Source organism: Pleurodeles waltl, chromosome 11 (assembly GCF_031143425.1).
Source record: "Pleurodeles waltl isolate 20211129_DDA chromosome 11, aPleWal1.hap1.20221129, whole genome shotgun sequence".
Lineage (NCBI taxonomy): Eukaryota > Metazoa > Chordata > Amphibia > Caudata > Salamandridae > Pleurodeles > Pleurodeles waltl.
Genome location: NC_090450.1, coordinates 340,908,563 through 340,931,969, shown reverse-complemented (window position 1 = coordinate 340,931,969; position 23,407 = coordinate 340,908,563). Strand labels below are relative to the sequence as shown.

The window sequence follows — 23,407 nt, the reverse complement described above, 5'->3', positions numbered from 1 at the left end:
GAACAAATGGCAAGAGTGGGCGTGGTTAAAGCCCATATACTGAATACAGTGTGTCTTGCAGACAGTGCTGTGTAATGCCTATGCATGACCTAAAAATGATTTTTAATTTGTAATTCGTTTGTTATCCATGTGCAGTCGCAATCACACCCCCTCCCAAATGTGGCAGGATGCAAGCAGAGCATGGCTGCAGTCTTGGCCCTGTGGTTAACCCTCTGCATTGCATGGACGAAGGCAGTGTGCAGCAGGGCCTGGCCACCTGCAGCTACCCCCAACTGCATATGGCCTAGGCCGTGTACTGTGGGGGTTGGTAGCCCCAGGCGATTGGCTGTAGGGACTGGTTGGAGGTCAGACCCTGCGGCCAGCACCCTTTGCGCACAGGCAAAGACCACGGACAGCAAATATTTGCCTCCTGTCAATTGATGGGCGCCCTGCATCCAGTCTTTGCTTTGCATGGCCAAAGACTGTGTAGGCTGAGAGTTTTGGCCTCCCATGGAGAGCTGGACACAGATGCTGGACTGAGGCCAGGCCATGGGCAGTGAGAGTTGCCTGTCGTTCATGTTGGGTGCATGGACTTGCCTGGAGGCTGTACACAGTGGTAGCTGGCCGTCTGCAGAAGGTTGAACACAGGGACTGGAGGCCAGGCCCTGTGGCTAGCCTTTAGCCGTGCACAGAGAGGGTTGACTGCTCATGCTGTGTTAGCGACCTCTAGTCTATCCCATACTGTGCATGGCATTGCATTACCCATGCTCTGCTTGAAACACTTCCTCACTCCCATCTCTTCTGCTGCGCACAGCTGAAAGAGTGAAAGAGACTCACAGCTTGGGATGGCTTCTCACAGGTGGTTGGGCACTGGTATTTTATATGGTGTGTTATAAAAACAAAAGACAAATTCACTTAAAACACAAAGGGGGTGATTCTAACTTCGGCGGGCGGCGGAGGCCGCCCGCCGAAGTTCCCCCACCAAAATACCGCTCTGCGGTCGAAAGACCGCTGAGGGTATTTTGGGATTTGCCCTGGGCTGGCGGGCGGCCGCCAAAAGGCCGCCCGCCAGCCCAGGGCAAATCAGCCTTCCCACGAGGACGCCGGCTCAGAATTGAGCCGGCGTAGTGGGAAGGTGCGACGGGTGCAGTGGCACCCGTCGCGTATTTTAGTGTCTGCATAGCAGACACTGAAATACTTTGTGGGGCCCTCTTACGGGGGCCCCTGCAGTGCCCATGCCATTGGCATGGGCACTGCAGGGGCCCCGCGGCACCCCCTACCGCCATCCACTCCCGCCAGGAACAGGATGGCGGTAGGGGGTGTCAGAATCCCCATGGCGGCGGAGCGCGCTCCGCCGCCATGGAGGATTCTGCAGGGCAGCGGGAAACCGGCGGGAGACCGCCGGTTTCCCGCATCTGACCGCGGCCGAACCGCCGCGGTCAGAATGCCCTGCGGGGCACCGCCGGTCTGTCGGCGGTGCTCCCGCCGACCCTGGCCCCGGCGGTCTCAGACCGCCGGGGTCAGAATGACCCCCAAACTGTTAAGTTAAGGCGATCTTTGGTAATAAAACCTTCACATATGTTTATTAAAAAAAAAAAAAAAAAAAAAAGAATTCTGAAATTCACTTAAAACCATCTCCATTGTGGTTGCAGATTACAACTTTAAAAATCCACTGAAAATCACACACACCAAATGCAGTACTTCTTACTACACAGTAGTTATAACAACATATAACACATAAACGTGAAATATAATAAAACAGCACATATTCAGCTCAATTAATAATATTACTTTCATAGTCTGTAAATGTGGCAAGAGTAATCTTCGCTGTAAGATGATTTACATTTGTAATTGCATTTGTTTAATTAAGGATGAGGTTGTAAGCATTGCATTTGGTGTTCTAATTATGGTTCATTTTACTAACCATACCTAGTTCATTTCAGTGGGTTTTTTGTTTTTAATTTGTAACCATTAGTGCAATTTAGCTGAGACTTTAGGACAGTTTCTAAGGTGTTTTTTAACATATTTTTGAAGTGTTATGAGCAAAGCTAACAATAACTGCACTTTAACCTTTGTTTTTTAGTGAGTATGTATACACACAGACTCTCTCTCTCTCTCTCTCTGCCTGTGTGTGTGTGTGTGTGTGTGTGTGTATATATTACCTACTGGCCCATAGCAGTTTTGAACACAACTACAGTCCAACCCGCAGGATGGAATAACACCTCATTAGGCAGAAAGTTAGCTTTCAGTTTGCGGATTACACTGTTATTTGGTGTAAATCCGTTCAGTAGTTTAGGAGAAATTAAAGGAAAACAAAATTTGTATAGTTAGGGCAGCGGTTCCTCCCCAGCAACTTCGCGAATAATAAAAGCTTGTGCAGAGATCTGCAGACCTCTGATTGGCTGCCAGCACTTCAACCTGGAAGTGTTGGCAGCCATCTTGGGACTTGACTTCAGCCGAGTCCCTGAAAATAAGTGAAAAATAAAAAAAGAAGAGGCAAGGGTAGGGACACCTTGCAACCCTCCCCCTCCCCCCCCTTAGCTATGGTGCTGGGGTCCTAGAGGGACCCCATCAGGCCAAATAGCACTTACAAATAAAAATGCTGCAAATTTGTGACATTGTGTATTCATAGCAAAAATGTATAAAAAAAAAAAAGTGCTTGTTCTGAATAGAGACCTCGGTTGGGCAAGGTCCTGGCGACATTTTCATCAAGAAGAAAAAGAAAAGAGCTGTGGGACCATCACCTCCCCAGGGCAAGTTATTGCAAATAAGGGGGGAGGAGGCGGCAGCCCCGGGGACCGCCACCTCCTCTGGCCTGAAGTAAGATAATAGACCCTTTTGATGGACAGCTTCCCAAAAAGGTCCACCAGTGCATTTCCCAACGATTTTGATGGTGCGTTCTTGATGCTGAGGAATATGAGGACATCTCTACAAAACAAAGAACCAATTAATACAGAAAGATAGTAGGAAGGACCCTGGTTTGGTGGCGTTTTATGTCTTTGTAGCCTTGTTGAGCTCTCTATAGAATGATTGATGTTATCACAGAAATCAAGAAAAAAAAGGCAGCAGGAACAATCATGTTGCCAAAAAGCACATAAGGTCACTGGTGACATTTCCTTGTGCTCTATTACACAGCTGTAGTGTAGAATACATGCTGGATGTTTACCCAAGGAGGCAGGAAGAACTCCACTTGGTAGATATTTCATGCAAAGCTGTTGGCTGTGGTAGAGTCTATCACATAGCTACTGACACACTCACAGACACACTCAGACACTGACACACCCTCTCACAGACACACTCTTGCACCTACTTTGACACCCAGACAGACACTCAACATCCACATGGACCCTCTCACACATGCTCTCTTACCCTGACAGACACTCTCACACCCAGAGACACCTTCTCACATCTATTCTCACACCCAGAGAGACAGGCTCTGTGGCTGGTCCTGCCGCACACAGCCAAAGTCTGTGGGGCGTCTCAAAGTTGGATGGTTATAGAGGTTTGGCTACAGGGCCTGGCCTGTGGCGAGGCCCTGCAACCAACCCCTGCTGCCCCCGCCAAAGGACGTGCGCGGCGGTTGTTCGGTTAACTTATATTAATGAAAATTACTTTACGTTAAAAAAAAACATGAATTCACTGAAAAATAAAAAACAAAGGTTACAAGGACACTATAGTTAGGAAATAGCATTTAAAAAAGCATAGAAATTCACTTAAAAAAAACGGTTACAGGGACATTGTTAGGTTCTGAATTTACTCACACAAAACAAGATAAATTCTGCAATTATAGTTAGTTATTTCAAATAACTATAATTCGTGGCCTAAGATAACTCTAACTCGCACCCTTGCCATGCACTGCTATATACCCCAGATATCACAGCTCCCATGACAACTTTTATATCCTCAATAAAAATATCAATGAAACACTAGAAGTCAAATTATTGAAGAAAAAACTGTGCAAGGCGAGGGCGTGAGGTATAGTTACCTTAGGCCACAAGTTAGAGTTACTTGAAATACCTCTAACTATAACTGCTGAATTTCTCTGGTTTTGTGCGAGTAAATTCAGAACCTTACTATAACATCTGTGTAACCTTTGTTTTTTTAAATAAATATATGTGTATGTATATATATATACGTATATATGTGTATATATATATATATATATGTGTGTATATATATATATATATATATATATACATACATACATACATACATACATACATACATACATACATACATACATACATACATACAAACATACATGCAGCTTTTTTGGAGAGCTACCAGGCTGCTCATTTCCCGAAATGCACTTTCGCCCTCTTTCTTTCATTATCTTTAATATATCACCACAAGATTGGCATCTACAATCTTAGAACAATAAATTAAAAAATGTCCACCTTCACATTTCAGAGCTTGCTTGCTCACACATGCTGGCTTTTTGGTTGTAGAGCACTGGCATTTTTTTCTTAATGCCTGGGCTGTTGACCATTGGCAATAAGAATTAGCAAAGCCAACTGGTCCACTTCAGCCTTTCAAAGATGTGATCAATTGGCCTTGCCGATTCTTTTTTTTCTTCCATTGGCCCTTTTATGTTATCAACTGGGAATGGACCAATTTTGTTTTTGGTGGTCTGTTATTTTTTTCCTCTGCATTTTCTTCTTTTTTCTACCTCATATTCTGTTTTCTCTTAATGTTTACTTTGTTTCTGTGCTTCTGCCAATGCTCTCTTCTCTCCATTGCTTGTCTTCCCCTTGTCTGTATGTTTTTCAAAGCTGCCTGCTCTTGATTACAAGTCATGCCTCTTTCATCCACCACCACACAGCCCTTCAATTTTATCTCATTCTTCTCATTTAGCTGCTTGTTCTTCTGCTTCGGTCATCCTTTGTCCCTCTATGTACACCACGATTCACTCTGTTGCTTCTTTTCTCTTTCTCCATATTCTCATCCTTCTCACTCTTTAAATATCTATTTCTCATGGAGCAGAGCTGGGCTGCCAGCATGATGGTGACCATCTGAGCCTGTTGTCAGAGTCTGCTGGATGACACTGGTACGCAGCCAAGTCACAGGCATGGCAGGTAATACTTTGGGAAGGCATTTGACTATTTCAGCAGTGGACTGTTCATGAGCAAGAGGGACATCCCTTGACGACAAAGTGAGAACAAGATGGCGAGCTCTTGAATGGTATGATGTTCTTGAGATAGGTGTCAGTGAGGGACAGCACCCTAGTCCTCAATACCCGCACCATGTCAGTAATTGACCCCAATATGTAGTGAACACCCAGAATTTATTTGAGATTTTTCATCACCCCGCTGGGGTGTGCTTTATGCCATGGATGCACACTATTGTGCAATTGATTGTCCCAATATCCTATCCATTATTCTATGGGTGTGCACAAATCTTTGCCATGGATACACACAATCTTTAAAGAATGACCCGATTCTGTTGGGACCGGCATTTTGCCAAAGAGAGTCACATTGGATGCCCACAATATACCAGGAATCACTGCTATTGTGTAAGGGCAACCTTTTGACCAGGGCTGAGAACTGGACATCATCCCACAGATGCCCATAAGTTGCTACAAATGATCACCATTATGTGAATGCCAGCACAGATGGGCAATGTGGAGCATTAAATTGATGTGTGCAAGTTGGCAATAATATCACCTTTGTGCCAATACTATACTTTGGCTGTGAATGGGCACTTTGCTTCATCTCATTGTCAATGCTCCACCCCTAATTAATTAAGGAGGATCAATGGGCAGGAAAGAATAAATCCTGAAGTTTTTTTTACGTCTTTATTTATAACAATATTTAGTCAGAAATAATATAATACAGTAACTAAACCACTGGCTCATGCTCCATGACATGGCACAACCCTTATACATCAGTACATAAAAATATGGCCCATACCAGTTTTGGTCTGGAAATCCCCACTCCCAGACCCCCCCAAGCCCTCAACGACACACACACACACACACACACACACACACACACACACACATATATCCCCCAACCCCATATGGCCCCCTCTGTTTTATCACAGCTCCCAGTTTGGTTCCTCATAGCACCATTGGCAGTATTCTGTAATTGTGAGGCCATATAATAAAGTTCAGGATCTGGCAAGCCAAGTCCTCCTTGTCCAGATCCAGCACCCCCAGGTGGACTCAGCTTAATTAACCAGCCCACACCAAGTAGAGCATCCAATTCTTGAAAAGTAGCCAGCTGTACTGCATACAAAGCTCTTTGTAGTGCATAGAGACACCAGAGCAGCAGGACCATTTTCACAAAAGCCACTCACCCTGAAAGTGGAAGGGATACCCAAAAATCGATTCGGGTTCTTGCAAGATCTTCCTTACGTTCTGGTATTTCAGGGCTGCAGCATACAACCTTGAACTGTAGCACTCATTCAAGACCATTACCAGAACCTGAACAACAAGGTTTTCCCAGTTCTCAGTATTTGTAGATCTGATAGAGACTTCTAGCTGCAGATTCCTTACCTTAGAGTTTCCCCCAGGTGTCAGACTGGATCCGGAGATTTTTCTTCGAGCAATACCCTTGCGCGTCGGTAGTTTGCGTCGTTGATGTCGTAGTCGTCGTGATGATGTCGGGAGTAGTACATAGACGTTGCCTTTGCGCAGTGACATCAGTTTTTTTCTTTCCGCGCCACGCACTGATCCAGAAAGAGCTACCTTGGTCTTTCTTTGACTGACTTCGACCATTTTGTCGAGTTTTCGAGTGAGATATTTGGTGCATTGAGGATGTCCCCAAAGACCGGTTTCAAGCCGTGCGAGGACTGTAACTGCATGATGTCGGTGATGGATCTGCATCGGGTTTGTTTGTTTGTGGTGTCTCAAGCGCCACCACGACCCGAAGTCGTGCTCTGAGTGTTGGGCCATGCACTCGAAGGACATGAGGCAGCTGTCCCTCAAACTGATAGCGGCCAGGCACTTGACTCAGTGTAGGTCCCAGTCTCGATCAAGTGGAAGGTGTAGGAAAATGCCTGTGATAGCATGGTTTTACCCCCTAACATTTTGCCTTTTTGTTAATGCTAGTTATGATTGAAAGTGTGCTGGTACCCTGCTAACCAGGCCCCAGCACCAGTGTTCTTTCCCTAAACTGTACCTTTGTCTCCACAATTGGCACAGCCCTGGCACACAGATAAGTCCCTTGTAAATGGTACCCTTGTACCAAGGGCCCTGTGGCCAGGGAAGGTCTCTAAGGGCTGCAGCATGTATTATGCGTCCCTAGGGATCCCTCACTAAGCACATGCACACTGCCTCACAGCTTGTGTGTGCTGGTGGGGAGAAAAAGGCTAAGTCAACATGGCACTCCCCTCAGAGTGCCATGCCCTCAACCCACTGCCTGTGCATAGGTAAGTCACCACTCTAGCAGGCATTACAGCCCTAAGGCAGGGTGCACTATACCACAGGTCAGGGCGTAGTTGCAGGAGCATTATGCCCCTACAGTGTCTAAGCCAAATCTTAGACATTGTAAGTGCAGGGCAGCCATAAAGAGTACATGGTCTGGGAGTTTGTCAAACATGAACTCCACAGTTCCATAATGGCTACACTGAATACTGGGAAGTTTGGTATCAAACTTCTCAGCACAATAAATCCACACTGATGCCAGTGTGGGATTTATTGAGAAATGCACACAGAGGGCATCTTAGAGATGTCCCCTGTATACCAGCCCAACTACTAGTGGTAGGCTAACCAGTTTCTGCCAGCCTGCCACATCCAAACTGGTATCCGGCCACATGGGATGATTGCCTTTGTCACTCTGTGGCCAGGAACAAAGCCTGTACTGGGTGGAGGTGCTTCACACCTCCCCCTGCAGGAACTGTAACACCTGGCGGTGAGCCTCAAAGGCTCCCCCCTTTTGTTACAGCGCCCCAGGCCACTCCAGCTAGTGGAGATGCCCGACCCTCCGGACACAGCCCCCACTTTTTGGCTGCAAGTCTGGAGGAGATACTGAGAAAAACAAGGAGGAGTCACTGACCAGTCAGAACAGCCCCTAAGGTGTCCTGAGCTGAGGTGACCCCTGCCTTAGGAAATCCTCCATCTTGTTTTGGAGGATTTCCCCCCAGTAGGATTAAGGATGTGTCCCCCTCCCCACAGGGAGGAGGCACAAGGAAGGTGTAGCCACCCACAAGGGCAGTTGCCATTGGCTACTGCCCCCCAGACCTAAACCCCCCCCTAAATTTAGTATTTAGGGGCCACCCTGAACCCAGGAAATCAGATTCCTGCAACCTGAAACAAGAAGGACTGCTGATCCTGAAAGCCCCGTAGAGATGACTGAGACAACTGACTTGACCCCAGCCCTACCGGCCTGTCTCCAGACTCAAAGAACCTGCACAGCAATGCATCCAGCGGGACCAGCGACCTCTGAGGACTCAGAGGACTGCCCTGCAACCAAAGAACCAAGAAACTCCTGTGGACAGCGGCTCTGTCCAACAAACCAAGAAACAACCATCTTTAAAGGGACTCCTGCCTCACTCCGGAAGCGTGAGTCCCCAACACTCTGCACCCGACGCCCCCCCGGCTCATGCCTAGAAGAACCAACACTGCAGAGAGGACCTCCAGGCGACTCCAACGACGTGGACACTGTGAGTTGACCTTCCTGCACCCCCACAGCGACGCCTGCAGAGAGGATCCAGAGGCGGCTCCTGACTGCGACTGCGCAGTAACAAAGGAACCCAATGCCTGGAAGAAGCACTGCACCCACAGCCCCCAGGCCCGAGAGGAACCAACTACTGGTGCTTGAGTGACCAGCAGGCGGCCCTCATCTTTGCCCAGTCGGTGGCTGGCCCGAGAAGCCCCCCTGTGCCTTGCCTGCATCCCCAGAGTGACTATCGGGTGTCTCCATTGATTCCTATCTGAATCCCGACACCTACTTCAGGGTGTATTTTGTGTGCCTGTTTGTGAAACACCTCCCCCTAACCCCCCCTCTACAAAAGCCCCCCTGGTCTGCTCCCTGAGGGCACAGGTACTTACCTGCTAGCAGACTGGAACCGAAGCACCCCTATTCTCCATAAGCACCTGTGCAATTTGAGCCCTACTTTTGACCTCTGCACCTGACAGGCCCTCTGTTGCTGGATAACTTGAACCCCCAACATTGTGCTGCCTAAACCCCGGAGAGTGAACTTGTAAGTGCTTTACCTACCTGAGAAACTAACCAATACTTACCTTCCCCAGGAACTGTTGATTTTTGCACTGTGTCCACTTTTAAAATAGCTTATTGCTATTTTTGCCAAAACTGTGTACATTACTGTTTTAATTCAAAGTTCCATATTTACCTATGCCAAGTACCTTACAATTTATGTACTTACTTGAATTTTGGTTCTAAAATAAATTAAGAAAATAATATTTTTCTATATAAAAACCTATTGGCCTGGAGTTAAGTCTTTGAGTGTGTGTTCTCTTTTATTGCCTGTGTGTGTACAACAAATGCTTAACACTACCCTCTGATAAGCCTACTGCTCGACCACACTACCACAAAATAGAGCATTAGTATTATCTAATTTTGCCACCATCAACCTCTAAGGGGAACCCTTGGACTCTGTGTATACTATCTCTCACTTTGAGATAGTATAAACAGAGCCAGCTTCCTACAGAAGGTCTCGAGACTGTTCACAGAGCCATCACCACTCGCCTTCTTCAACATCTTCTGGTGCAGGTAAGAAAAAGTTGTCAAAGAGGTCCCATCGCCTCCAGCTTCGCCCCGTCACTCGGCTGATACTACGCAGGAGGAGAGTCGATGCTCTAGGCCTCTGCCCTTGGAACCTGCGTCTGGGTCCGCTCCGTGCTTCCCCAAATTTCCCGGAACCGGAGCAACCCCCGCCCAACTTAAAGAATTTTTTCCTATGTGTATGAATTCGAGGAAGGATTGGAGGGGTCCCCTTATGAATACCAGGATGACCCACCTTCGGACTGGGTACAGGAATTGGGCGACGCCAGTGGTCTGGATACTTCTCCAGACACTGGCATGCTGTCTCCTCCTACTGTGGCTACAGTGGAGAGAGCAACTTATGTTATGGTGGTCAGAAAGGCAACTGAAGTCCTTGGCCTTGAGCTTCCTACTGTAGAGGTCAGGTCCAGTCTCCTGACCGAGGTGCTTCAGCCAGGGGCTTCCACATCCGAACCCCTTTTGCTGTTCAATAAAGTACTCACAAATGTCCTTTTGGGTACTTGGTCCAAACCCAACACAGGAGTTCCTGTGAATAGGTCTATCACACGCTGCCATCGGCCCACTCCACACGACCCTAAATTCCTGTCCCAACACCCCACGCCTGAGAGTCTTGTCATCCAGGCTTCATCTTCCTCAGGCGCATTCCCTTTTGCACCCCCGGATAGGGAATCGAAAAAGGCTGGAACAATTTAGTAATAAGTTGTTTTCTTCCTTGCAGTGGTCTGTGAACCCCGCATGCCTTTTGGCTGCTATACCCACTCTTTGTGGGATACGGTTGCTTAAGTCCTGCCGAAGATACCGGAGGAGGCGCATGCTATTGTCTCCCAAGCTGTCAACGATGGGAGAGATGTGGCGAAGTTCACAATCCATTGTGGGGCTGGACACGACTGACTCTCTGGGCAGATCAGTTGCTACTACGGTGGCCTTGAGACTCCACGCCTGGTTGCGTACTTCTGGTTTTTCCGGGGATGTCCAACAGTCCCTCATGGACATGGCCTTTGATGGCTCCCGTCTCTTTGGAGACAAAGCTGACTCGGCCTTGGAGAGATTCCTGGATTCCTGGGCAACGGCTCGGTCCCTTTGTCTTTCCTCTGCCCCTCGCCCCCGCAGTCTGCTTTTCGCCCCTTTCGTAGCCACGGAAGGGGTTCCCTGTCACGTCCTCTGCCCTGCCACTGTGCCTCCCATGCTTTCCAGCCGCTGCATGGCTGGGACACGGAATCCCACGTGGGCGTGGGACAGGGAACCAGAGGTTTCCCAGTCCACCTCTGCCTCCACTGCAGCCTCCAAACCCTCCTAGTCTGTCCCATCACTCTGATCCAGTTGGCGGCAGGATTCGCCGTCACTTTCCCAACCAGGAATCCATCACTACTGACCGGTGGGTTTTGCAGATCGTTCGAAAGGGCTACTCCCTCCCTTTCGAATCTGCTCCATCAGCCATGGCTCCATCCTTCAGCCACCTCCCAGAGGATCATTGGGCACTTCTCCACCAGGAAGTCGCATCTCTCTTGGCCAAGGGAGCTAAAGAGAAGGTCCCTATGCCTGAAGTAGGTCGTTGTTATTCCTCCTACTTTCTGTTGCCGAAAAAGGACAAGGTCTTACGTCCTATCCTAGACCTTAGGGACCTAAACTACTTACTCAAAAAGGAGAAATTCAAAATGCTCACCCTGGCTCAGGTTCTGTTTGCCTTGGACCCAGGAGACTGGATGGTAGCGTTTCACTTGCAGGACGCTTATTTCCACATCCCCATCCTGCCTGCCCACTGACGTTACCTACGATTCGTGGTAGGTCTTGTGCACTTTCAGTTTACCGTGCTCTCCTTCGGCCTTACCAGCGCCCCTCGGGTGTTCACAAAAGTGATGGCGGAGGTAAGGGGTATCAGTCTTCCCCTACTTCGACTGGCTGTTGAAGGTGGTCTCGCCCCAGAAAGTCATTTCCCACCTTCAGACTACGGCAAACTTCCTGCACACGCTGGGGTTCACTATAAACATGCTGAAGTCACACCTGACTCTATCTTAGACGCTACCCTTCATAGGAGCTGTTCTAGACACAGTGCAGTTTTGGGCTTATCCTCCCGAAATGTGAGTCCAAGACATTCAGGCTATGATTCAGATCATTCAGCCTCTGTCTCTGGTTTCGGTGAGACTGACTCTGAGGCTGCAGGGCCTCATGGCCCTCTGAATCCTGCTAGTAACACATGCCAGAGACATATGCGGGCTCTGCAGTGGGACCTGAAGTTCCAGTGGGTGCAGCATCAGGGGAATCTCTCCGACAGGGTCCAGATCTCGGAGGGGACTGCGAAAGACCTGATATGGTGGCTTTCGAATCCGCATTGGGTCCACGGCAGATCACTTTCCCTTCCCCCAACCAGATCTCTCTATAGTGACAGATGCATCACTTCTGGGTTGGGGTGGCCACATGGGAGAGGCTGCGAGCAGAGTTCTCTGGTCTCCGGCGGAGTCTGGGCTCCATATCAATCTTCTGGAGCTCCAGGCGATCAGGCTTGTGTTGAAAGCATTTCTTCCCTCTCTCAAAGGGAAAGTAGTGCAGGTGTTCATGGACAATACTACCGCCACGTGGTACTGCAACAAACAGGACAGGTGTAGGATCCGGGACCCTTTGTCAGGAGGCACTATACCTCTGAACATAGGTGGAACATCAGGGCATTACCCTGGTGGTTCAACATCTGGTGGGTTCTCAACACCAGAGCGTACAAACTCAGCCATCGATGCACAGCCGATCACGCATGGCGTCTCCATCCAGAGGTGGCGCAAGGTCTCGTTCAGCATTGGGGAGAGCATTGGTTAGATCTGTTCGCCTCTGCAGAGAACATGCAATGTCAGCTGTTTTGCACGTTGGAGTTTCCAAGGCGGCACTTGCTCGGAGATGCTTTTCATCCCGAGTGGAACTCCAGCCTCCTTTACCCCTGTATCACTTCTGCCCAGAGTTCTCAAGAAGATCAGGGACGACCAGGCCCAAGTCATCTTGGTGGCTCTGGACTGGGCACAGAGAGTCTGGTATCCAGAGCTATTGAGCATGTCCATCGATCCTCCACTCAGACTGCCTCTTCGGGCGGATCTTCTGTCGCAGCAACAGAGGACGGTTCTTCACCCACACCTGTCCAATTCCACCCTCATGCTTGGAGATTGAGTGGCGACAGTTGACAACTTTTGATCTTTCACCCGAAGTCTGCGATGTTATCTTGGCAGCCAGGCATCCCTCCACCAAAACTGTATACGCCTGTCGTTGGAATAAATTTGTGGCATGGTGCACCAACAAATCTGTTGATCCCTTCTCTGCCCCTCTATCCGAGGTTTTTTTGTTCATTCTTTCTTTGGCCCAGCAGGGCTCTGCTTTGGGCACCCTTAAAGGGGATTTATCTGCTGTTTCGGCCTTCTTTAGGTTACCTGATCAGCCCTCACTGTTTAAATCTCCTATTGTGAGTAGATTCCTAAAAGGCCTCACCCATTTATTTCCTCACACTCCATTTGTCATGCCTCAGTGTGACCTCAATCTTGTCCTTACTTATTTAATGTGTACTCCCTTTGAGCCGATGCACAATTGTTCCTAACAGCTCCTGACCTTCAAAACTGTCTTTCTTGTTGCCATCACCTCTACTCGCAGGGTAAGTGAGCTTCAAGCCCTTTCCTCTAAACCTCCATACTTGTCTGTGCACCCTGGCAAAGTGGTGTTGCGCACTAAAGCTTTCTTCCTTCCAAAGGTGGTTATGCCTTTTCATGTAGGCCAGACCATCACCCTTCCTACTTTCTACGCACCTCCACATCCTTCTCATGAGGAGGACAGACTCCACCGCCTGGACCCAAAAAAAATGTTGGCGTCCTATCTTAATCGTACTAAAGATTTCCGGGTGGACGATCAACTGTTTGTCGGGTATGTGAGTGTGAAAAAAGGGAAGGCAGTGCAAAAACGTACCATCTCTTGATGGGTACTTCTTTGCATCAAAATGTGCTACGCTTTGGCCAAGAAGCAACCCCCTGAGGGCTTGCTCGCTCATTCCACCAGAGCAACTGCTGCTTCAACTGCGTTAGCACGCGGAGTTCCTGTCCTGGGTATCTGCCAGGCAGCCATTTGGGCGTCCATGCACACCTTTGCTAAACACTACTGCCTGGACAGCCAGGTCCATCGTATGGCTACTTTGTTCGTTCAGTTCTGCAGGACTTCCTAGTGTGATCTTGGTTCGCAGCCCACCTCCAAGGATGGCATTGCTTGGGTATCTATTCTAAGGTAAGGAATCTGCAACTAGAAGTCTCTATCAGATGTACAAGTTACTTACCTTTGGTAAAGAAATATCTGGTAGAGACATATTCTAGTTGCAGATTCCTTACCAGTTACCCATCCTCCCCGCTTGCAAACTGATTTCTAGGGACAGGGATTCCCCCTTCAAGTCCTTAGCCCTGGTGCACCATTCTAAGTTTTCTTAGCGGCCCTGTGCTTTGGCGTGGAAAGTCATTAAAAGAAACTGAAGTCCCTGTGCAAAGGGGGCGTCTGGGTACGACTCCCCGCGCCATCACAGTGACGACGACGCCCACGGAGTCGACAGACGCCACCTACCGACATGCAAGGGTATTGCTTCAAGAAAAATCTCTGGATCCAGTCTGACGTCTGGGGGAAATTCTCAGGTAAGGAATCTGCAACTAGAATGTCTCTACCAGATATTTCATTACCGAATGTAAGTAACTTGTACATTTATTCAAATAGTATAATTACAGAAAACAAAAGTAATTTGAGTGAAGTGAATTAATATAAAACCAAAATCATAAAAGTGTAAAAAAAGGGTGTGTCTTTAAGTAATTAAGATTCCAGAGCACATATGCAGACGAGTGAGAAATTTTAAAAAGATTAAAATTGGCTGGCCCACAAATGGCATGTCTTTCATAATGATCTGGACACAGATAACATACAAATTCATAGCATGATTTTACATACGTGGATAGCACTAAAAGTGTTACTTGTGCAGCCAGCCAATCATCTATTGAATTCTGAACAACACATAGTTGCATTATTTTTAATTGGCTGTAAATTACATCATTTGTTGCATAGAAGAGATTGTACGTTTTATTAAAACCATGGTTTGCAGCTGAATTTCAATGTTTTTCTGACAACATATAAAACACACAAAACAGGTGCAGCTCGCACACAAGTACTTATACACTCTTGTTAATGCGTCCTAGTTATGCTAAGTAAATCAACTTATGTAAAGCACTGTTTTCTCATAAAATATTTTATTTTCACACCATGTGTGTCCACTATTTGCCATGAATTATCACTGTTTGCCATGGTGGACCTAGGGCACTTTACTCATACACATTCCTCACACACTCAGTCACTCGGACACGCATGGTGCCCACAAAAGTACAGAAGCTTGAACAAGAATGCACTCAGATGCTCATACACTCAGCAACAAGACATTTTGGTTCCTTGTTGCTGTCCTCTGCCATTCCAGCTGTCGCTCGTTCTCCAGGCTGCCTCTCGCATCTACTGCACGTCTGACTCCAGGCCAGTGCTCCCTGAAAGTGGAAGGGACAGACAGGAGTGCCTTGATTTGCCTGAGTATAAACAATCTGGAGAACCTTATAGAAGGGGGAAAGGAGGTGAGACTGGACAGGAAAGAGGGCAAATGGAAATGCCTATGGTGAAGGGACAGTGGGTGTTCCTGAGGTTCGGGAGGGACGGTGTGAAAAGGGGCAGTGGAGGGAGCAAGCTGAAGTGTCTGGAGCCTGGGAAAGTTGGAGTGACTTAGGTGCATACGGGTTAGAATGCAAACTGGAGTACCTAAAAGGAAAGGGGCAGGCATAAGTGTCTTATGTAGCCAGTGGACCTGCTGGGATAATATGTAGAAATGAGGAGAGAGAGGAAGGTGAACTTTTTGGGGGTGTGCAGGTCTACTGGAGCGCCTAATGGGCGAGACCTAAACAAAATGGGCCTACTTTTTGATTAGTTATTGCAGACCCTGTCATTCATCTTTGTGTGTGTAAGCCCTGCACACTTTAACTGAAAACGTGTATGCTGCCTGCTTACTGCACACCACCAGAATTGAGTACAGTGCCTCTGTCTTTCAAGAGAAGCAAAATGAGCCACAATTATTAGCTCTTGATATAAAAAGACTTGCATGGAGTCTGTTAGCGTACCACTGCTGAGTAAAGTCACATAATCATTACCAACTCTCCTAAAGCTAGTGGCCGGACAGGCTGAACTGTTTTCCGCAAGAAAGTTAAACCTTTTGAGAAAGAAAGTTGTCCTTGTTGTCACTTCCTGCAGGAGTTCCAGCAACTCCTCAAAGGATGCTAGATGTTGGCATTTCAGTACATAGATCTGGATCAAAAAGGGATGACAGTGTTGATATTTATGGACCTAGAGTATTTACAAAGTATTCATTTGAAGAGGAATCCTCTAGACTTCTTTGTTAAATAGGTGAAAATAGAAACATACATTGCCAATGAAAATCAAGTTCTCCATATTTGTGCTGTTGATTATCATTAGTTTAGATTCCAAGTATGACAATGTAATGCCACTTAGTCAGCTAAATGCAAAAAAAAGACCAGCAACAGTTAAAGATGTATCTTGCTCTCGGTAGTGTAGTGGGTATGCTTCAAGATAGGAAAACAGATCCCGGAATTGTGCACTCATATCTTGGTATGACTTTTATTAATGGAAAAACATCCTTTGTACGTGCAAGAAAAGACAGTCTCATAATAATTTGCGCACTCAAGCTTCAATTTATGAGTTAAAATCCACCATCAGAATCCGATCCTCACTGGGTGAGAAAAAACCCTTTGAGCCCCTTGGAGTCGAAGGAAAAGCTAAGAATTATTGCCTGCAATATATTCCCAATTGTTGATACTTTGGAAGACCAATATTTTGCATTTTCACCTTCTGAATACCCTCAGTTGTCAGATTAAATCTAGGGATTTGTTTCAGAAATCCCCTTGTGAGCTGGTAGGTGTCAACAGACAGCTCCATGTCTTTTCCTTCCCATCACAGAATGGACATCAGGACCACATGTAACTGCCACCACCCCATGTCATCAGTTCCTTTCTTTCCTCACAGTTTGACATGGATCAAGAGTTTGCTCCCTCGTTTCTGTCTATTGACTGAAAGTTTACTAAAACTTCCTTCAGTGTGCAAAGGACAAGTCTCTCCTAGAAACTGCAGGATTATTAATCCTGTAAGGATTGTCAAAAACAGATGTTGGTGACGGACCTGCTCAGGGTCTGTCTCTGGTGTCTTAACTCTTTATATGACTTGAAAACCTGGGCAGACTACGCTCAGTTGAAGGCTGCTCCCATACAACGACAAGGAAAGCCCGCAGTCCTGTGCCACCATTGTTCAAACCCTTGAGTAAAGCTTTGGCAAACTTATTTTGCTCCATCTGCTCTGCCTTCTCACTCTTGCTGTCCTCTCCCTCAGCCCCTGCTAATGCTCCGGTCCAGCCCAAACATAAAGCCAGCTCTCAAGAATTCTGTTGGTAGGGCTGCTCAGCATTCTCCCAAGATCAGTCCTGTGCTGCTACCTTGCCGCCTTTTGAGTATACTGATCCCTATCACCTTTTGGGGTTTTGTTTTTTACTGTTTACTGAATACTTGATAGGTTAAATGTACTGACTCAGGTCATGTGTAAAGACTTTATGGTGTTTAAGGTCTCTTTACTCTTCTTTCTCTATTGCTGTTTGGAGTATTCCTTGTCTTCAGTCTCTCTCTTTTCACTCTCGCTCTACTTCCAGCATGTCCATTAATTATTTTGTGAAAAGCTCAGTTGTAGTATTGCTACTGCCCTGAGGGACCTTAGTTGTTCCTACCAGGTGGCTAGTGAGTGCTAGCAGAGAGAGATTGGTGGGGTAATGGTCTAGAGTCTGGACATAGAAGATGTGTAAGAGGGTTTGTGGTGTTTTCACTGAGGGGTCGTTGAGAGGGAGGATGATTAACTTTGGGTTTTGGGGTAGGACGTCAAGGAGGATTAGTATAAGTTATTATGTCTTCAAAATTCTGGGTGAGAAAATGGGGAAAAAAATTGGAAGAAAACACAGGAAGTTTGGCAAGTTCACCAAAATAGGCAGAGAAAGTGTGGTTGGGGGTCAAGCTAGAACGAGGGAATGTTTTCTGACAGGAGCATGGTGAGTCGCAGGCAGCATCTTCATATTATATCCCAAAATAATAATGGTATGAAGGCTACACATAAAATTAATCAAGGAATTCCTTAAACGTTACATTGTTTGTTGTCTCCAGAAGACACGTCCATCTCAAGAGCAAGTACTTAACTTAAACCAATTGGGGATATAGAATCTTGAATGCTTCTGGCTATGCTATACCTCCACCCAACTGAGGTGGCCCTACTTGTGTGGGGTGAAAAATAGTTGACAGGAAAGATGCTTATGGTGGTGGTGGGTGGGGGGGCAAAAGGTTGTAGCGGTGATCAAAAAGGGGGATCTTTGACTTACTATCTGCTCAGTTTATTTGCTTAATAAAGATGGTGCTTCAATTTTTGACTGTCTTGTGGGGGTGCTTCATCACTGGTCAAAACTCATAGTTTTTTTGTGAGGACATGAATGTTCCTTACAACCAGGGCTTGATAGTACATGGGGGGGAGGTGCCACAGAGCTTTTCAGGCAGAAAACATATTAGGGGCTCATTGAAGCAAATTATGATTTCCTATGCACTTATTAATGTCTGGCATAGCAGTAGACTGAGATAGTGAATTTACTTTCTATTCAGCTGCCCTCACTCACACTATGGCAAGTAAGTTTTTATCAGGCTGAGCTAGTCATAGTCCCTAGTGGCTCGTTCTGGTGAGCTGACATAGCACGTGTTCTGTTAACTGGGAAAGTGAATTAGCCATAAAGATGCCTTTAAATCGTGATTGTATATTGTCACATTGCTCTGACTTCAAAGACAGGTCAAATGTCCACTTATGCTTTCCTACAGTTTGCTGCTCCTTTTATCCTCAAGGTTGGTGTTTATTTTTCTTTCTCTGACTGCAGTGTTAGAGGATTTTGTAAGGTGATCTGTCTGACAATGTTGTACAAAGATTGTGAAATGAGACTGTAGGATGTCCTGTTATTTTCTAACACATCATTTAAATAGCTTGTAAATGAACTGTAAAAACATTTCAAAGCCTATTTTAGTAGTTTTGAAAGCAACATTTTTTGTTTAACTCTGATGGGAAAAAATCTTAATAGGGTGAAAACAAGTCAGCACACGACTTGGTGGTGTTGCAATGACAAATAATTTTACTGAAACTAAATGTCCAGAGATTGTTTATATGTGATCTAGTTTTAGCAGTAAAACTGCATGTTAGTGGGAACGTTTGTGGCCTTGTCAATGGAAAATGTCTCTCTTTATAAATGACAGTGCACTACCACATCAGCAATAGTAATATATTTATTAAAAGCGAGTTTTTAAAAAATACTGAGAAAACATTCCTGCCCTTATCCTTACGACAGTGCTATTAGTGAACTAATAAGCAAGTCAGGGGTCATGCGTACTCTAAGTGGGTTAGATTCATATGACACATAGAGAAAAAGTGTAGTATATTAAATCAAACGCAATTGTTTTTTGTACTGCAGAAATGAAATGCACAGGTGCCCTCATATGTGAAGAAAAAGGCAGTTCTGTAAAATAACGTTTTCCTAGGAGCCACACAATTTGAGACCAGTTTACAGGTTAAATACATTATGGTTCACTCAACTAGATTATTCAGGTTTGCTAGACCTGCAGGTCTCGTAACATATTTATGATTTTTTTCGAGGCCCGTATATGTGTTTTTGCTAGCCACTCATTACAATCGTAAATTAACATCCGATTAAATGCTAGAATAATTTCGGATAACAGTTCAGCATCTGGGTTCATCAGGTCTTACTGAATTTGTCACTTTTCCATTCCTCCCTGTTGTACTTTTGATAGGAAGCTATTGTGAGACCATGATTATATCCGAGTAATAGTGGTCAGGATAGGTGAATTTATGGGAACAAATATGGGCTTGGCCTACAGATTCTCAGTTTGGGGCACATTTAAGGCTTTCCGTACTGGGCAGACTTTGAGCTATATCATACAACAATAGAATTCAGAGAGCCTAATTGAGACACTCTTTAGGTTGTCTCTTAGATGCGTTGAGGCTACATTAGTTCAAAGCATTTTCGTATAAGACTCATTGAGAATTGCATCAGCCTTGGAACAACAGGCGGTCATACAAACCCCTTTAAGAAAAATAATGTTGAATAGGACCATCAAAAAGATTTGTGCTACTCAATTGTCACGATTTGAAAACAATGAGGAGATAGTTTGTCTGGTAGCTCTTCGAATTAATGATAGAATAGGTAATAACTCCACCCAATAGCTAATTAACAACAGAGGAGCTAGTAACGGAGCAATTTAAAATCAGAGAGGAAATATTATTTGAACCTCTACTGTGAGGACTGCCTAGTTCCATCTGGATCTGTAAAAAGGTAAGTGAAGAAATGTCAATATAGGAAGTTGACATAGGGACAGCAAGAAAGCCTGGGTAATGGGGTGACTTTAGCAGAGATGGAGATGGCTCGTGAACAGTTGGCGAGTCAGGAAGCGTCCGGACAAGACAAAATTATGTTGGAATTTTCTAAAAAATCTTTTCCATGGCGCTTACAGTATTCCATTTTGATATATTCAACTCTGCAGATTTTCTTAGTGGGGTCCCTCTCTGTTGGGGTGAAACCATATAGTGACGTTTCCCAAAAAATGAAAGGATCCCACTTGCTATGGTTCGTTTCTGCAAGCGTCTTGGATAAATGTGGATTCTAAGATCTAAACAAAGATATCAGCTAATTGTTTAAGTCCAGTCGTTTCGGACCTGGTAGACCCAAATCAACATGGGTTTAAAAAGGTCTATGACATGACCTTTCATGTTTCATGGCTATAACTGCTTTGGAGGCTGCATACGTGGAGGAGGTGCCTGCTGACATGTTCCTGTTGGATGCAGATGAGGCATTCCAAAGGTTCCGCTGGCGGTTCCTCTGGCCAGTTGAGCAATTTGGGCCTTGGCCTAATGTTCATATTCCGGGGTTAGAAGCATGTATAGTGGATTAACAGCAAGTGTCTCCTGTGGGGGCACACTCTTAAACCTAATTCAGTTCACCGGGAGTACTCGACAGGGCTACCCTCTTTCGCCTCATGTGTTTGCCCTCTATTTAGAGCCATATATCCATGCCTAGTCTAAAACTAAGGGTCTTGCCCTATGCAAATGAAGATTGCCACTGGCAACTGTTGAAAAACTAGTGAAAGAATCTGGTAAAGTTTCGGGCTATAGGCTTAATGCCAGTAAGAATCAGGTCATCACTAATATCCCCCACCTTAGCATTACGCACTAGAAAGGTTCAGTCTGCAACTTGTCTGGGGTTTGTGCTGACCATGAAAGTGAATTAAATAACTGATCTAAAGTACACATTTGATTTTTGCTTTTGGGGCTTATCGGGAGATGTAGTATTAGAAAGATGGTTATACTTCTGTGTTATTTATTTGTATCTTGATGTATATCGCTCTACTTCCCTCAATCTTGTTTTTTTTTTTTAAAGAAAATCAAAGCTACTTGACTAAAGTTTATGTAAGGAGCTACAAGAAACCTCAGTGTACCATGCAGCATCTTCAATTACCCCGAGCAGCGGTGGTATGTCTTTGCCAACTCTAGTGTTGCATTATTTTGCAGCTTTTATACTTCGCCTCACACCAACTATGGGCGGGAAGAAATGGCCTATTTGTCAGTTATTTCTCAGCTTACAGCCTTACAGGGACGCCATTAAACCATTCACAGGCTTCATTGATACAGCATATTGTTAAAAGACTAGATTGAAAACACTTCAGGTATACCATAAAATCTGGCTTTATGTAAGGAAATAGCTTGGTATTACTTCTTATAATCAATACACACTTTTTAGCTACAATCGTAATTTACCCCCGGCTATTCATATTTTTTTGAGGTGTTGGCCTGTTTTCGACCTTCATCCTCTCGTTCGGGTGTGTGAAGATGAGACACTTTTGCCCTACGATGCCCTACAGCAGGTGGTTTCACTACATAGGCAGGGATTTTTGTCGGTACCTCCAATTTCGTAGTTTTTTTAAATTAAGTTTGGCAGGGTAGGATTGAAATTGCTCACAGAATGATGATTTTCCGGATTTCATCATGCAAGTGGCACAAAGAGGCCACATAAGATATGCCTATAAAATACCCAAAGAGGGTAAGGTTGGGGTAACAGCTGACATATTCCAACTGAGAGCAGATAAATGGAGCCGGTGTCGGGCATGGAAATAACGTACGATGAGGTTAAAAGTAGTAATGCTTATTCAGACTGCCCTGAATGTCTCTAGAATTGAAGTGCATCAATTCACATTTCTGAATGATTTTTATTACACGTCGCACTGTTTGCATAAAATGAGGCTGAGGCAAGCTGGAAAATGTTTTAGGCGTGGGAGGGACGGGCCGATAGTGTAGATATTTTTGCAGCATGTACAGTGATTTGTGGGTACTGAGAGGATAGCTTCCAAAAATTGAATCTGATATTGCACGTTTACATTGTTTGGGATAACAAAATGATAACACTGGGGCACTCACTCTCTGTTCCGTTAGGGTTTGCTAGAATTAGTGTATTGCATTTTCACAAGTCAGTTTAGTTCTAGTGCACCATTGGTTGTAAGGGATGCTCTGCACCCACATGTTCGGTGGCATGAATTTGTAAAGGTCTGTCGACCAGAAATCTCCATTTTAGAAAGTGACAGTTGGCGTTACAGGCTGATGCGAATCTGGGATCCGTTAAAATGGATTTTATCTAGTTGCGACTCATCTTTACAATGAACAGTGTAGTTCCTATCTCTCTCTGATTGAAGACTTTAGCACTTTATGACACATACTGCACTTTGTAATTATTATTATTTTTATTACTATGGCATTAAGGAGACTTGGTGATTTTCTTGATTCTGTAGTATGAATTTGTATTCTGTGGTTCTTCTTTAATTCAAAAAGAAATGGAAACTTCACAAAGATTTTTCTATATCAAGTATGTCAATGTTATTTTGTAGTGCTCATTATGACTGCTATAAATTACGATCATTTACTACTATTACAACGTTTTTCACCAGCAGTTGTTAAAGCCAGACATGGTATATGATTACATGAATAAAATTATAGGATTTTGCCTTCACATATGCATAATGATATTCCTAAATGTAATGTTTGCTTGTACCTCAAAACGCATTTAAAACAGTTTATAAAAGGTAGAACATGTATGGACACATTCATTTTTTATGTAGGTGGGTGAGTTATTTTAAGATTTGGCTTTGTTTTGTACTTTTTGTACTTAAGCATTTGGCTCATGAACACCCTAGTTGCTGTATGAGTAACACTTCTTTCTATCCCACAGGGGCCAAACTCCTGCAGAATCGGATTTCCAGGTTCTTGAAATTGCTCGGAAGCTGGAGATGTATGGAATTCGATTTCATCTTGCGTCCGATAGAGAAGGAACCAAAATAAATTTGGCCGTTTCTCATATGGGTGTGATGGTCTTCCAGGTAGTGTGATTCAAATTGTATGCATTAACTTGGTGAATGAAAGCATAATCATTCGTTGCTAAATCATTTCGATCATTTTGACTTTTCTCTAGATAATTCAAATTGAGAACACAGTGAGATTACATTAAAACCAGAAAAGTATTGTCAGATTTAAAAACCATGCTTGCCTGTTTTGTCTGCCAATACAGGAGTACACAC

General features: G+C 45.2%; 1 protein-coding gene across 3 annotated transcripts in view; it reads left to right on the top strand.

Annotated features, from left to right (window-relative positions):
* The window catches only part of FARP2 (FERM, ARH/RhoGEF and pleckstrin domain protein 2), a 1,575,889-nt gene that overhangs the window by 539,586 nt on the left and 1,012,896 nt on the right, over positions 1–23,407 (top strand). For all 3 annotated transcript variants that reach the window (XM_069213633.1, XM_069213634.1, XM_069213632.1), the window contains exon 8: positions 23,062–23,209. In XM_069213633.1, the coding sequence (XP_069069734.1) occupies positions 23,062–23,209 (148 nt within the window). The remainder of the gene's footprint in view (positions 1–23,061; positions 23,210–23,407) is intronic.